Source organism: Macrobrachium nipponense, chromosome 34 (assembly GCF_015104395.2).
Source record: "Macrobrachium nipponense isolate FS-2020 chromosome 34, ASM1510439v2, whole genome shotgun sequence".
NCBI lineage: Eukaryota > Metazoa > Arthropoda > Malacostraca > Decapoda > Palaemonidae > Macrobrachium > Macrobrachium nipponense.
Window position 1 is genome coordinate 10871410 of NC_061095.1, and position 16882 is coordinate 10888291.

Genomic DNA, 16882 nt, shown 5'->3' on the forward strand with positions numbered 1-16882 from the left:
TTATTAAGAAATGCAAGTTTGATAAGACCAGAACGAGTGAGAAGAGCATATTAGGAGAAAGTGTAGCCTGCGACCTGAGGGCTGAATGTCAAGAATCAACTGGGAGTCTAAATGACCAGTTTGTCAGGTTCTAAGATGACATCCTAAGGACAGCGCGAATTCTTCGTAGGTGTATCTTGGTACGAAAAGGAAATGAATATGGTAAATGGTAGGATGATGGTACAAAAGGTTTAGTTTAGAACGAAATGGTAGAATGTAAGATCAAGTTTTATACAAGGAGAAAAGTTCATGTTCAGGCTTGCAGAAGGATGGTAGGATAGGCGAAAAGAAAGTGAGAGGGGAAAAGAATACAGATAATAGAAATGGAGGGTCTAAGATGAACGAGAAGACTAGAGAGAATAACAACTTGCTCTACAGCAGGTAAATTCAGAGAGAGAGAGAGAGAGAGAGAAAATACCCGCACTGGGATTCTAATTGAACAACCGTTATCTGAAAAGTTTTACAGACTTTTGAGTAAGAATTTTAATGTAGAAGAAACATGGAAACATGTAATAGTTTATAAATAGGAGAACAGAATAGAGTTTCTAAGGTAATGATATGTAAAATGCGATTTCTTGCACGTCTGCAAAAATATTTACCAAATAGGAGACAAAGTTTCCCAGTGAGCAGTAGACCATTTGAACGTTTCTTGATTATTTACCTGTTTATCTGCAGCATGATAAAATATTGTTCCCTTTTTTATAAATCTTATAAGATGCGAAAAAATTCTGGAAAATAGCTTCCTCTCTCTCTTTCTCCTCTCTACTCTCTCTCTATCACGTCTCTCCTCTCCTCCCTCCCCTCCTCATCCTCCTCTCTATGCATCATCTCCCTCGGGCCACACACTCTCTCCTCCGTACTAACCTCCCATCGCCGTCCATCCCAGCCCGGGCTCCTACACTCCTCCATGTCTCTCCGCTCTCTCTCTCCTCCTCTCTCTCTCTCTCTCCACATTTACTCAACATTCCAGTAGAATATTTTCCCAAACCTTTGATCGACATTGGAAGGAGAAGAGGCCGTGGAATAAAGACTGCTGGTGAACAGGTCGTAGACTCTCTATCTTGTATTTTGCGATTAGTTTGACTGGCTGACTATCGTTATGAAGGGGAGAGAGAGAGAGAGAGAGAGAGAGAAAGAGTTTCATATATATACAGTATATAGTGAATAACTTGATCACGAAGTATATAAAACGTGATGCTATGTATAAATAAAGGTTTTTTGCCACGAAGGAAAAAATGAAAAAGCGAGATAGCCAAGTACTTTCGGTCCCGTTCGGACCCTTTACTGAGGCAAACTGATTTTACAGAGAACAGCATAGTCAAAAGAAAGCTTAATATACAAACTGACACTACAAGATTAGCAAGCAATAAGCAATGTGTGTGTTTTGTGTGTGTGTGCGTCTGTCTGTTATATGTGTATGCCTATATATGTGTATATATATATATATAATATAAGATATATATATTGATATATTATTTTCTGATTATATATATAATTATTTATTGATATATATATATATTATTATTAATATATCATATATTATATCTATAATTTATAATATCTATATTAATATATATAGTACTATCTATCGAGAGAGATCGATGTATGAGAGAGAGAGAGAGAGAGAGAGAGAGTCGTTTTTTGAAGATAACTGATTTTTACTCGTTTTAAGAGTTTATATGTAGTATTTATTAACGTGATGTTCCTCTTTTCTTTCAGACCTCGCCAGTGCTCCGATGAAGGATAGGAAACAGAGAGGCCTCTTTGATGCCACACTTTGCACCGACCTTAGTAATTCCCCCCCAACTGACACCACACTGACACTTCTGCATTTGAAGTGAAGATGTGTAAAACTCAAATTTTCTTATATTTGGATTCGTTTTGTTTAGTCCTTTTTCAGTATTTCGCTATTATAATAATGCGCGAACTTCCGTCAATAAAATTTTGAAAGCGTCTTTCTCTTGTGAAGTAAGCGAACATTAATTTTGCAAATGGTAACAGATACAGTCCCAACCTAAGTAAGACATTCCAGGCAAATAGTTATTGTAAATCTTAAACCTTGTTGGGCGAGTGTGCGGTGTTATATTATTATCAGGGCAGTGGTCATTGCTTAGAAAATCACGGCATTCATTTGGATGTTTAGTTTCCACCATTGTGACATTTGTGTGTAAAGAAAATGTAAATTTACGGTCCGAATCCTGCCTGAAATTCATCAGTCGATTATATCCTCATTGAATAGCATGCGTCATCCCGATTGTATGTGGTACTGACGGTAAAAAAAAAAAAACACCGAAAACATGACAGAAATGGCGGTGATCTGATGTGGTGATTGTTGTGAGACGCGCGAGAGATCGTCGTGGGTGCCAGTACCTGTGACTAATATTGTATGGGGTGAAGGAAGTAGCCGCCGTTAATGTGATGGTGATGAAACAGCTGACCATCGCCATGAAGGACCCCATCTATATCAAGACCCCCGTCAGGACCAGCCCTCTTCCAGACTCGGTCAAGGGGGTAAGTGGATTTGTTTATTATTATTATTATTATTATTATATATATATATATTTTTTTTTGCTTTATCACAGTCATCCAATTCGACTGGGTGGTATTTATAGTGTGGGGTTCCGGGTTGCATCCTGCCTCCTTAGGAGTCCATCACTTTTCTTACTGTGTGCCGTTTCTAGGATCACACACTTCTGCATGAGTCCTGGAGCTACTTCAGCCTCTAGTTTTTCTAGATTCCTTTTCAGGGTCTTGGGATCGTGCCTAGTGCTCCTATGATTATGGGTACAATTTCCACTGGCATATTATTATTTTTTTTATTAATTATTTTTTTTTATTATTATTATTATTATTAGCTATTATTATTCTTATTATTATTAGTATTAATTATTATTATATATATTATTATTATTTGAAGTAGTTGATCAAGACAATAGGTCACATTGACTCGCCTTGACTTTGTAGCGTAAAATGAATTTGTTTCGCTTAGTGTTTAATTAACTGAATGCACTTTTAATTATCTTTAGAAAGTATATGTGCTGTCTTCATTTTGTGTGTGTTTCCTCGTGTGTACTCTGGTTCATTGACATCATAGGTTGTACACTCGTTCGCTGGTGTAGCGGTTACTGTCGTGACATCCCACTCATATGTCGCGATAGAAAATCACTGGCTCTGTATCATGATCAGTTACTACTGCAGCGTGGGGTCTGCCGTGGGTTGAAACCAACATTCTTTGGAAGCCTGCATTTCCAGTCAATAGGTTTCATCTACGGAAATAATAATAATGATAGAGAACAAAACTTATGAAGGTTGACAGCTTAACTGTTGTTTATTTACGAAACTTTGGAGAAAAGGGCAGCTTATCGTATTTTGCGACTTAAGGCTTGATGGGAATAAAGAAGAGAAAAATTAATTTAAAAAGGTGTTAATTAAACTTTGAGAAGGAAAAATGGTGACACAAGTTCTTCTTAAAAACATAAAAAAAAATTCTTGGAATCAACCTGAAAGGAATGTGAACACAACGTTTCTTCTTAAAACATAAAAAAGTATTGGAATCAATGAGAAGATACTGCGAAGCCATTTTTGTTGATGCACTGCAAAGCAATGATTTGCACCATTATTATGAATTTAACATTCTTTCTCGGAGAAGTAACATAAACCTTTCAGAAGTTAGAACTTTATTTCCCTTATGGCATCAAGTATTGCCGAATAATTTATGATTAAAAGGGGATTTTAGGGTAGTCTTCAACCCAGCAACATCCAAAACATATTTGGAAGATATTCAGGAGGATTGTCACAAGGAAACTTCGAAGAATTGGATATGAAATATGGAACATCCTTGAGTAGAGTAGGATATTTATATAATCGTCTTGTTTAGTGAGAAATGCGTCGAAGTTCCTACGGCGCAATCGAGTTTTCTGTACTACATCGTATAATTGAATATCCAAAGATTACAATGTTAACCCACGCGCAGATATGATGACGTCACAGGGAGTGTGCTCCGTTTTCTTTCATGTTTACGTTTTGACGGGGAATTTACTTATGTAATAGAATCACATTTCAGTTGTCGTAGGCATTACCCAAAGTCATGCATTATCATCTTAAGGAACAAGGCAAGGAAGAAAAAATTAAAACAGACCTTTGTCATATTAAATCTTCAGTTAGTGAGAACTGTATTTATATCTAAATTAAGCAGGAAATAATTTGGTGAAATTGTCCTATGTCGTATGTAGTATATAGTATACAGTATTGTCTCTTTAACCGAGCTGACAAGCTACCATGTGCTGCGCAATTCTTCCTTCTTACTGGTGCACTCAAAGAGGTAGGAAGTATGTGTGTGTATGTGTGTGTGTGGTGTGTGTATGTTGTGTGTGTTTATTTATGAAATATCATACTTTTGAAGACGCAATGTGGCCCCTTTGAAACAAACAAAAATTTGCTATTTTTTTTTACTCTCATTTGAAAGCAGTTCTCAAAATGTAGACTCACACTTGAGCTTCCTTAGTATTTATTGTGTCTTCTCTCTTGCACAGGTAAACCCATTTCTTGGGGAAGCCTAAAGAATGTTTTTATTATTATTATTATTATTATTATTATTATTATTATTATTACTCCGCACGGGAAAACAACCAAACACAGCAAAATTGTGCGGTATTGTATCGAAAGCTCTTTCAGTGACTGATTCACCAAGTTAACTTAATGTGTGACTGCTTCCCGCCTGACGTCATGCGCACAACGGGACGTTTTTTCGACTCGAAGTGAACAGACATGGTATTCTTTGGATATTGGTATAACGAAGGAAACGGGAAATGGATCTATCTTTCGGTGTTCCTGGTGTATTGCTGTATAAGCGGCGGTCCTGGAAACTTTAACCACGACCCGGTGGTGGCCTATCCCATATAGTTGCCAAGGCCACGATTATGGCTAACTTTAACTTTAGATAAAAAAAAAAAAACTGCTGAGGCTAGAGGGTTGCAATTTGGTTTGTTTGATGATTGGAGGGTGGATGATCAACATACCAATTTGCAGCCCTCTAGTCTCAGTAGATATTAAGATCTGAGGGCCTGAGGGCAAACAGAAAAAGTACTGATAGCAGAAAAGTGTTGACGGTCAAGCAAAGCGGGAACAATAGTTTTCTTTTCAGAAAAACTAAAAGTAATCAAACTACTAATGAGTTGATATACATATACATACATATATATATATATATATATATAGTATATATAATATATATTATATATATATAATATATATTTGTAGTATCCAGTATCAGTTATAAAATTGAAGTCCAGCAAGTTGGTGCATGATGGACTTCTTGAACGAATAACCTGACTTGCTTTTCATTGGTATGACGTATTACCCGCTTGTTTAAACAGTTTGGTGACAAGATGTTAGTAGATGCCAGAACACGTGCTCTTGTGACAGCGTTTTAAGATGACCTTGGAATGTTGGAGGCCTTTAAACCCTCCTTTCTGAGATTTTCCTGGCGGTAAGCTATCTATTATCTTTAGGGGTCGATTGAATTTTGAGAGAGAGAGAGAGAGAGAGAGAGAGAGAGAGAGAGAGAGAGAGAGAGGGTTCTGATAGCTTGAACGTAGAAGATTCATAAGCACACCCTGATTAGATATGTAGATGAAAAGGGATGACTTACTCGTAAGAAAATGTAAAATGAAATATTGAGAGAGAGAGAGAGAGAGAGAGAGAGAGAGAGAGAGAGAGAGAGAGAGAGAAAGCCGGACATTGTCTCCCGGCTACTAATATCTTCTTCCGTTATGTGAATATAGCAAGAATGCGTAACGTTGTGTAAATTGCTTGACGCGTCTGGTTGGTTTAAGTAACGACACGTTATTTGTGTGGGGAGAGAACGTCTCGGTGAGTGTTGCATGGGAACAATGCTTCTCCCTCCGAACTCCGTATGTACCCAGTAGCAAGTAAGAGCCCGTTTTCGCCAGCTCAGTCTGCAACAAACCCTTCGATGGTCTGGTTCATATTATTAATGTAAATAATAGTGCAGACGGAAATGCGAGTTCAAATTTAAATAGAACCTGTTTGTAAATTTTTCTTTTTTCAGAGTCTGAGTCTATGTTTTTTGTATAAAGTAACTATATGTAACTGTCATTAGTCTTGTATGAGGCTTATGTGAGCCCTGCTCTCTCTCTCTCTCTCTCTCTCTCTCTCTCTCTCTCTCTCTCTCTCCAGTGGAAAAGAAATGGATATTTTCTAATTATATTCACTTTATTAAGACCCAGGTTTTAATGATGAAAGTTCAAATATTATATAAAAAAAATTCGTTTCTTTGTTGTTTTACTCTATAATCATATCAGTGAAAGGTTATTTTCATGTCAAGTTCTTATGTTCTTCGGTTTTGGTATTCAATTTTTTCGTGATTATACATTTACCCTTTTCTCTCAGTTCAGTATTTATTGTTACTAACTCAGCGTTGTCTGTTCCTACAGCAATTTTGCCTCTTCCATAAGGGTCTGAAGATTTGAATAGCGTGCCATTTCACATGCAGATAGCACCCATTTCTCCCTTTATTTCGTGTGTCTCTTATGCCTTATAAGTAAACGGACAGCTTTGCAAATAAGGCGGTCAGTTTGCCAGCGTTGACAGATAGCCGACGAATACCTCACTAGAGTTGTTCTTAGACTAGAGAGACCTTGGTCAGTCCAAGATACAGACGCATCAGTTTTAGTGACGCTCACAAGACCGCTCTTTCTTCAGGCTTAGTCAACTAGTCCTGATTACAGCGGAAAGTTGATGATGGTACATTGTTGTGCCTTTAAATAATAGTGCCATAATTTCTTTTGTATTGTTGACGTAGGTATATGTTAGGGTATTTGAAACGAATAATGTCTGTGATTAATATCTACGGTTTTTATTATATTTTTATAGTTTCCCATATTATTAGAATTATTCCAATGGCAAGTAATTACCCACTATTCGTATAGTTGAATTAATATGGAAAGAAACGTTTTATTTAACTTCATAATTAGCAGCTTTATGAAGGTACTTTAACTTTTGTGAAGTACCGTATTCAAGAATTATAAGAAACTTAATTACACGAAACTTATTAGGGGATGCAGATAATAACCAAGCGCCGTTCTAGACACTCCGTAGAAACGCCATTTATGAGGTAGTCTGCATTTCGGAAATTTTCCAGACGAAGTAGGCCTAATGGCTCACGAGCTAGGTTCAGTTTAGAGAATTTTACCTTTGTTAACCACTGTCGAAACGGTAGCAATTGTTAAGAGAGGAGTTTGTGTGATGGAAGGCACCGTGTTCTAGTTGCAGGTTTGCATCAGCCTTGTAAAAAGAACTATGTTGCCCTAACCGCCGTCTATCGGCATCACTGTAGCATGGCAGACTTGCTCCTGACTTTGCGACTTTGTAGACTTGAAATGTGGACACGTTTCTCTGCTTCCCATCTCATTTTGTAACTTTATTTAATGACATTCACCAGACCACTTTCACCTTTGACGTTAATCGTTTGAACTGCAATGCTCCATTTCTTTTCTAAAGTAACAATCGTTCAGAAAATGTAATTAACGATGCCGGGTATGGTGATCGCGCGTCGGCAACATTGCCCTCGCATTCCACCTTCCTTACTCCTTCCTAAGGAGAGGTGAGGAGTAGGAGAGAATGAGGTGGTCAGTGTAGATTCTCTCGAGCGTTGAGAAGGTACTACGCTTGCGTTGTTCTCGTCTGGATTTGGCTGAACATCTTCCAAAACTTTCAAAAGTGATCATTTGTTTGTGGCGATTCTCAACCGGTGATCGGAGTGCAGGACAAAGTGTGTTACGTGGCATGACATCCCACAGGGCGGGATATAGTGGGAGAAATTTGAATCGGCGTTCCAGTGTTTTGATGGGGGATTCACCTGTGTGGGTCCCCAAGTCACCTGGTGGTACCTTTTGCCATCGTCGTAGTCTTCGTCGTCCCCGGGATGATGATGATGGTCTTATACCTGCCAGCCATCCCCATCTCCACCTCCATTATCCCCCATGCCCTCCCCCCACGTTCCCGTCACCCGTCAAACCCTCCCTCAAAACAATACCCAACCTTTTGTGTCGTGGGACAATCCCATTGTCCTCTTCTCTTATATTTTATTGTTTTCGCCTTGTTGAACCGATAGAGAAAGTGCCTGATCTTGTAATTTAGTGTTAGACGTTAGGCCTATAGGCTGGCCAGCATGGTGTTCGTTTTATTTTGTGCTGGTAAACACCATTGGCAAATGTTGGACAGACAGTGGCAGGATGTTTCCACTGGTACAATTCTGAAGTTCAAGCTTGAAGTAGGGTTTGCACCACGTTTTGTAAAATCAAGGAAAATCATCCTTTTATGGAATTCTAATTAACGTGTGTAGCGACATTTACGTAGATTTTGTTTTACTTTTCCTTGACTTCCCACTATAAGAAAATATAGCGCAGATCAGTAATTTTGTGTAAGGTTTTCTTGACATTGATAGACTAGATATGGGACTTGTCAAATGACGTGGATCATAAAATACAGGTGCTTTAAAAAATTTTCCTTATGTAAATATTTTGAAGTTTGCTGTTAATGAAAGTGCTTCGCTTCAAGCTACACGCATATCGATGCAACTGTGAAATTACTATCACACAATTATATATATATATAATATATATATATATACATATATACATACATACATACATACATACATATATATATATATATATATATTATATACATACATACATATATATATATATATATATATATATACATATATATAATTGTGTGATAGTAAGTTTATAGTTGTATGGATAGGTTCCTCTTCCTTCTATTTTTTTCTTTGTATTCACTTGCTGTTCCACCCACAACACATCTGTTCTCTTTCATCCTGTTTCCGTTTCCTTTACCCTAGTACTAGGTATGTGTGAATTAGTCATTTCAGTAGATTATATACTCTTTTAATATTAATAAGTATAATTCTATTCTATGATTATAACAGAACGTAGCCTACGCCAGGATAATCCTGGTCTACGCCTAGCTATATACGAATTAGGCCTACGTAGTGAATTTCCGGCATATCGAATTTTATCATCTTGATCATAAACATAAGGAAATAGGCATTACCTTAGTGGGTCAGCCCTTGACAGCGTCATGAGTTGCAGTCGCGGTAGTAGTAGTAGTAGTAGTAGTAGTAGTAGTAGTAGTAGACGAAACCTTCAAAGTGGTTCATTACGTTAGTGTGCTCTTTGCTCCAGGAGTCGCCAGTTGCTCTCGCCCAGCCGCCCACTTGTCACTCAATGCAGCCTCCCGCTCATCAACATCCACCCAACCAGTCTATTCCTTTTTTTTGTTCCTCTTTCGAAAAGAAATGATAATCTGTGCCCCGTGGGATGCCATGCCGTCGTACAGTTTTGAAGCGGTCTTGTCCTATGTTTATGTGTTAAGGCCCCATTTCGTTATTTTTGTGTCTGAAAAATTCATATTTTCTCTTGTGTGGTTACAGTGTTCGTTGTTATGTGCATAGTTCCCGCGGTGATGTGTTAAAAGTAATATTTTTTTGAAAAGTGGAATTTTGTTTTGAAGAAAAACCCTGTGCTATCGTAATTTTCCTAATCATGTTAATGTGAAGTGCAATATTGCATCAAAGTGTTCCTTGGAGAGTGAATAGGTCGTGTGATGGCGACCACAACGGAGGTAAGGAAGTGAATCGCCACCACTCCTCTCTTTCTCTTTCTTTTAAGGTTACATTTTTTGTTTACTAATCTCTAGTCAGCTTCTTTTTTTTATCTGCACCACTGGACTTTCTCGTGGATTAGGCTCGAGTGTCACGCGATCTTGTTTTTATAGCAACGTTATTGTTATGGACGCTTTCTGAACTGCTTCACTGTAGACTATTAGTTTGTTGGTCTGAGGTCAGTGATATCAACGGAATCAGAAGGGATCGCCATCGAAAGGTCTGTGGGTGTCGATTTTATAATGATCCGGGACATGGCATAGTATATTGAGTAGAAACTCATTCATTAATAAATGTTTCTTCCCAAGCTTAGAAATTAATTATCTATAGGAATCAAACTCTAATTACACATCGATGATGTCTGAAAGGCTTTTTATAGAAAATAATAATAACCAACTTCTGATGCTTTGTCTGCAAAATTGCCACCTACCTGTCCGTGTTTTTAGAAGACTAATCTGATTACCCTCTTTTCATTAGAAAATTCAAATTTGAATTTAATTAAGAGTATTAGAGCTTGTAGATGAGCTAACTTAAACAGTTTCTTCTTCTGTTGGTAGATGTGATTCTCAGATGAATTTAAACGGTTAATTTATCTCCAGTAGTAGCCGGTAGATGTCCCTTAGGTCTACGCGTGTCACGAAAGTTTTTTTTTCTTTATTATTATATTTGAATTAAAGTCAGTGGTCCTTTATCTAGTATTTGTATAAAAAAATACACGTAAAAGATAATGCATTTTAGATCTTTAAGGTTCATGGATGAGATGCGGATGAGAAAGTCTAGTACGTAACAGCTGAGTGTTTTACCAAAAAAGCTGGGTGTTTTCCCACTGAATGAGACAATGGTAGAGGTGCTTTTTCCATGAATGGGGAAGACTAACGGTGACTGTATCTTGGGTTGATGAAAGGTTTAGTCCTTGTGGTTTCATGTGATAGTTGAGGATTCTATGGGTAAGTTTTAACTTGGTGGGGGAAAAAGTGTTAATATATAAGTGTGCATGTGCCAGGACTGGGAGATAGAGTGAAAGCGATTTATTTTTTGATTTTGCATCTGTGCCTTGAGGTGTTTGAAAAACATGGAAAAGGGAATTAAAGGGCAGATGTAGGTGATAAAGAAGCAGATTGTGTTGTGGGCATAGGTATAGAGTTCTTGGAGGAAATGAGATTAGAGAGTTTTATGAAAATGTGTTTGTAAAGAGGCTTGGAAGTGCATGATGTTTAAAGACAAATATTTGTAGGTATACTGTGGAAAGAGAAGATTGTGAGGAAATTGAGTTTTTGATAATATATTAGTTGAGCATTTGCAAGACCAAGTTAACTGATGTAATGGCAACAGGAGTGGCTAGAGGTATATCGGATTATTAGGTTGAATCAAAAGCGAAGACATAGATGTCAAGTTGGAGGGTAAAGGGTGGAATGTTGCATGAAGGGTAATCACGAAAAGTGAGTTTGAAAAAGGGGAAATGGAGTCTCAACAGTCGAGAGTAAGAGTGCATGCAAGCTAAAGAGAATGGCACAGTTTTTGCATGGGATAGATGAACTATCGGGGAGCCAATTAGATGTGTATGAAATGGTTGATGCTGTAAACATTTCTTACACTGGGGGTTAATCCACAGTTGTGTATATATATTATATAATATATATAATATATAATATTAATATATATATATTATATATATCTATATATATATATATATATATATAGAGAGAGAGAAGAGAAGAGAGAGAGAGAGAGAGAGAGAGAGAGAGAGAGACACCTTACCTCACAGACCTTACATCTTGTTCGGGTTGCCCCAGGTCCCTCAGTGTGAAGCACCTCTAATGTCTACCAGAGAATTACTAATGCATCTTCCGGTATATTTTGCATCTTCCAATCTTGGATGAAATGGGATGCAGCTTAGATATTTGTCGAGCTTATTCTTAAACACATCCACACTCACTCCTGATATATTCCTCAGATGAGCTGGCAACGCATTGAATAGACGCTGCATTGTCGATGCTGGTGCGTAGTGGATTAATGTCATGTGTGCTTTCCTTAGTTTTCCTGGTATAGTTTTGGGCACTGTTAATCTACCTCTGCTTGCTCTTTCTGATATTTTTAGCTCCATGATGTTTTCGGCAATCCCATCTATCTGTTTCCATGCCTGTATTATCATGTAGCGTTCTCTTCTCCTTTCTAGACTATATAATTTTAAGGATTGTAGTCTTTCCCAGTAGTCAAATCCTTAACTACTTCTATTCTAGCTGTAAAGGACCTTTGTACGCTCTCTATTTGTGCAATATCCTTTTGGTAGTGTGGGTACCATATCATATTGCAATATTCAAGTGGACTATGAACATACGTTTTATAAAGCATAATCATGTGTCCAGCTTTTCTTGTTTTGAAGTGCCGTAACAACATTCCCATTTTTGCTTTGCATTTGGCCAATAGAATCGCTATTTGATCATTGCATAACATGTTCCTATTCAACATCACACTAAGGTCTTTAACTGCTTCCTTATTAGTGGTTGTCTCGTTATTAGTCCCCTAAATGCATATACTAGCTTTCCTTTACCTCCATAATTTATTGATTCAAATTTATCAGAGTTAAATACCATCCTATTTACCTCTGCCATTCATATACTTTGTTAAGGTCTCTTTGTAGCGAGTTCCTATCTTCATCACAAGTAATTTCTCTACTTATTCTAGTGTCATCGGCGAAACTACTCACTACAGAGTCCTTAACATTACTGAGAGAGAGAGAGAGAGAGAGAGAGAGAGAGAGAGAGAGAGAGAGAGAGAGAGAGAGAGAGAGAGAGAGAGAGAGAGAGAGAGATGTTTTTGTAATAAAGTCGTACATCTTGTACTTGCAGTTTGTCTGCTTTTTACGTTTAAGTAATCGAGTGGAATCTTATTGCTCCAGTGCAGTTTAGTCGTTTGCATGTCAGTTTTTCAATCTTACATATATATATATATATATATATATATATATATATATATATATATATATATATATATATATACATATACATCTAACAAGTTTACATAATGGAGCGTGCTGGCGTATGTAGGAAGTTCTAAAATAGCAAGTGTTTTAAGGGATGGGTACCTGAAAATACACGTTCTTGAGGCCCATGATAAACATTAGTTTTTTTTTTTAATGAATATTGCTAGTTTCGTCTTTCGTAAGGATTAAATGTAATCAGTGAACTTAATTGAATACAAGTCGGAAATTGTTGAAGATGAACAGTTCATCTTCAGCTTATGTACATTAAGTCAACATCTTGTGACATACTTGTCAGTTATTGTTGGTACAAGTGTGTCACAAGATGTTGACTTGATGTACATAAGCTCGAACACTCATCTTGTAGGCCTATTTACACACGAACATCTTTCGAAGGCCCTAGCCACACAATGTGTGTGGAAAGTATACCATCCATATAATTTCTTAGTTGTAATAATTAAGATCATACAAACTGCGGCATTGGTTTTGTGATTATTGCTCCAATAATTGGAAACCCGAGCAGGTGGTATGGAGTTATAAGTAAGATTTCCAACGTAATAATTTCCTAATTTGCATTTGGCCTAGCGGCCGAACGGTCTTGTAGGTGATGTATAGTACGACTGCAGGATGTCTGCCATCATGGTGGAGAGGGTTGCGTTAGACATGAATATTCATTACAAGAGCCATTGTATTGGCGTGGGGTCTAGCCTTCTTTTGCAAATGGGTGTATTTGTGGTAATGATTCACTCCTTTTCTTCTCTCTATGCTAACTTTTTTTTTTTTTGTAGTTTTAGGGAAAAGAAGAATTAAAAAGTGTCCCTCAATAAAAGAAAATTAAGAACCTTCAGGTCCTTTCGTACTCCTTGATCTTTCCAAGAGCAAGAACATCCGAATAATTTTTATTGCTGACTTATCTGGATTGCCGGATGGTCATGGTCTGAAGATTTCTTGATATTTTTGTGGCCGCAGCTTATGTTGCCATTGGCTCGGCTGGCTGTTCCTGTTCCCTTGCCGCAAAGAGATATGCATTTGGTTTTTGATGTAATATTAAGTATGCTGTTGGAGCGAGGGACATGCCCCTGCCTATCTCCATCTTCCCTTCATCATTATATCGGTTTATGAGATTTATGTAATTTTCATGGTGGTGTTATCTCTCACTTTATTCTGCCGTCAGAGTATTCTTAAAGTTTTATTCTCCATTAAACATAGTCTTGTAGATATGATTACATTGTCATACCATGATTCATGTCCTTATTGCCATATAGATCTTACTAGACCAATGTATAATCTTACTTTTGTGCGTTTTCACTCTATTTAATTTCCAAAACTTATTTGAATGAGAACTGTAAGACGGGGATTAGTGAAAGGTAATGCACCAAAAAGACTTGAGTGGCATAATTTTAGCCTCATTTGCTTTGCATTATGATGGTGTCCATGATGAAAAGTTAGCTGTATATGGTTCTGTAAAACGTTGATTGATTTTTAGTTTTCTGTAAAAGAAAAGAATTGAGATGGCGTTATCTGTCCATCTGCAGTTTTTCTTTCCGCTCTCAGATTTAAAACCTACTGAGGCTAGAGGGCTACAAATTGGTACGTTGATTATGGCCCCTCCAATCATCAAGCATACCAAATTGTAGTCCTCTGGCCTCTGTAGATATGATTTTATATAAGCTTAAAGTTAGTCATGATCGTGCGTCTGGCACCGCAACAACACAGGCAACCACGGCCAGCTGAGAGTTTCGTGGGCCTTGACTGAGAGTTTCATACAGCGTTATACAAAGTAAAGAAAACTGGATTGGGCTGAAGAAACGGCACATTTTCGGCTCATTTTTTACTTATCTGCTGTTTTTCTCTGGTAATCTTGTCGGAACGAAAGCATTTTGTCCCTTGTTTTCTATATTTCCATCCTGAATGCTTTTGGTTCGTAAAGTTGGAAAGGATTCATTTTGTTTCTCAGGTCTTCCATGGAAATGTATGCTTTTGGTTTTCGGATCTCACACCTTTTTGGGGGGGGTTTGGTTCTCTGGACTTTTTACAGCATAGTACAGCATAGTATGCTGTAGAAATTTCTGCTCTGATTGTCTCGCTGAAATGGATATTAGTGTTCCTCTAGTTTTGCAACAGCGGATGCTTTTAGAGCAATAGAAATTTTTTTCATTTTCCTTCCTTAATGGTTGCAATGGATGCTGTATGTTGTGGTTCTTTATCTTCTCACATCACAGGATACTCTGTTTTGGTTCTCTGGGCTTCTCATAGCGATGGCTGTTGGTTTTGGGTTGTTGGTCTCCTCACAGCTAAGAATCCTTGTGCTTCTCTGGTCTTACAGCAACAGATGTTTGTTTTTTTCAGGTCTTTTCACAGTAATGAACGTTGTTTGCCTTTGATTCTCAAGACGTGAAGTAACATGAATTAGGAATCTCTGGCTTGGCTGTCTTAGTCTAGTTGCAGCTGCGGATGCTCCTTTTATTTTGGCATTCTTGTTGCAATTACTGCCAGGTTTTGGCTATGTATTCTAAGTACTGTACTGTAGTGGATGCTACATGATTCTCTTTTTGATGCAACTGTTCTACATGATGTAGGTTCTGTCGAGTTTTCGTGATATATCGGATGTATCTAGCTGTGGTTGTCTGGTCTTCAGATGTTGGTTACCTATGGATCCTTGGTTTGATTACGAAAACGGAGCCTTACGATTTTGGTTTTCTGGTCTTCTTTCTGCAACGGATATTACTAAAGCTTGTCTTGCTTCTTGCTAGTCACTACTGGCTTGTCTGGACTAGGTGCAACAAGTGCTGCTTGCATTTGGTTTTCTTTCTTTTCGTCAAGAGAGAGATTATGGTGAAGGCAGACGGTGTTCGCATTTGACCTTTCTGCAATCAAGTAAACTCCATTGGACGAGTACAGCTCTGCCTTTATTTGACGTTTTCTTCTTGTGTGACTTGATGGATAAATAGTACAGTATAATATGTAATACACAAAACTAAATCTACTTTGCAAGTAATTTTAGCTACTTCATTAATAATATATATATTATAATATCTATATATATATATACAGACATACTACATACATACATACATACACATGTAGAATATACTTGTCACTTTTTACCAGTTATATATGTAATTGTAAGAACCACAATGCCCTCGAGAGGTTGAGAGGGCATTTTGTATGTATGTCACCGTTAAACTAACGTCTCATCAAGATTTCTAAATGACGCGAGCTAAAGCCTATATTTCGAAACGTCATGACGAGACAAGTTTTCTCCCGATCGGTGTGTTCTACATCTCTGTTCTGTTTCCCCTCCTGGCGAGGTTCGGTCTCATTGGCGAGATCACGTCATAGTGGAATAACGTGCCCGTCTCCGGGAGGCCAAAGAAAGAGTCGGTCGTTTGGTGGATTGCACCCGTCTGACTCGTTCCTGTTGCTTACCGGGTCCATGTCGAAGTGGATTTGATTGCTTTCGGTTTTTTCCATTTACCTGAAAGTTAGTTATTTTTTCTATTGTTTTATAAGTTTCTCGTAGACTTAATACAGTTCTTACATTTATTGTTTGTTGATGTCTGCGATGCTAACATATGAAACATAATAGAAATACTTTTAGTTTTTTTATAAAAGGAAGTATTGAGATGGCTTTTTCTGTCCGTCCTCACTTTTTTGTCAGCCCTCAGATCTTAAAAGCTACTTAGGCTAGAGGGCTGCAAATTGGTATGCTGATCATCCGCCATCCAATCATCAAACATACCAAATTGCAGCCCTTTACCTTCAGTAGTTTTTATTTTATTTAAGTTACCGTCTGGCACCTCTATAGGAGCCAACAACACATGCCACCACCGCGCTGTGACTGAAAGTTTCATTGGCCGTGGCTGAGAGTTTCATGGGTGCCGTGGCAGAGAGCTGTACAGAAAACCCGATTGCGCGCCGAAGAAACTTCGACGCATTTGTTACTTGTTTTGATGTAGAGAACTATGGGACGACTAGTCTTTCGTCCTTTAAAAAGATAGATTTACCCATTAAAGAGCGCTGGTGATTAACTTAAATCGACATAAAATTTCATCGGTTTGAGATTTGAAACATTCCTAACTGTATTTGAGTATTTAGTTGAAATGAAAACAGTCAGATATAAAGGTCCCCTTGCAAACTATTTGTGTAGAATA

General features: G+C 37.7%; 1 protein-coding gene across 4 annotated transcripts in view; it reads left to right on the forward strand.

Annotated features, from left to right (window-relative positions):
* Positions 1–16882, forward strand: part of LOC135207903 (uncharacterized) — a 574434-nt gene that overhangs the window by 162153 nt on the left and 395399 nt on the right. For 3 of the 4 annotated variants that reach the window (XM_064239823.1, XM_064239826.1, XM_064239824.1), the window contains exon 2: positions 1759–2550. In XM_064239823.1, coding sequence (XP_064095893.1) covers positions 2458–2550 — 93 coding nt within the window. In that variant the 5' untranslated portion in view covers positions 1759–2457. Of the gene's footprint in view, positions 1–1758; positions 2551–9514; positions 9709–16882 lie in introns of those variants that run through there. The other variant, XM_064239825.1, reaches the window with a different exon arrangement.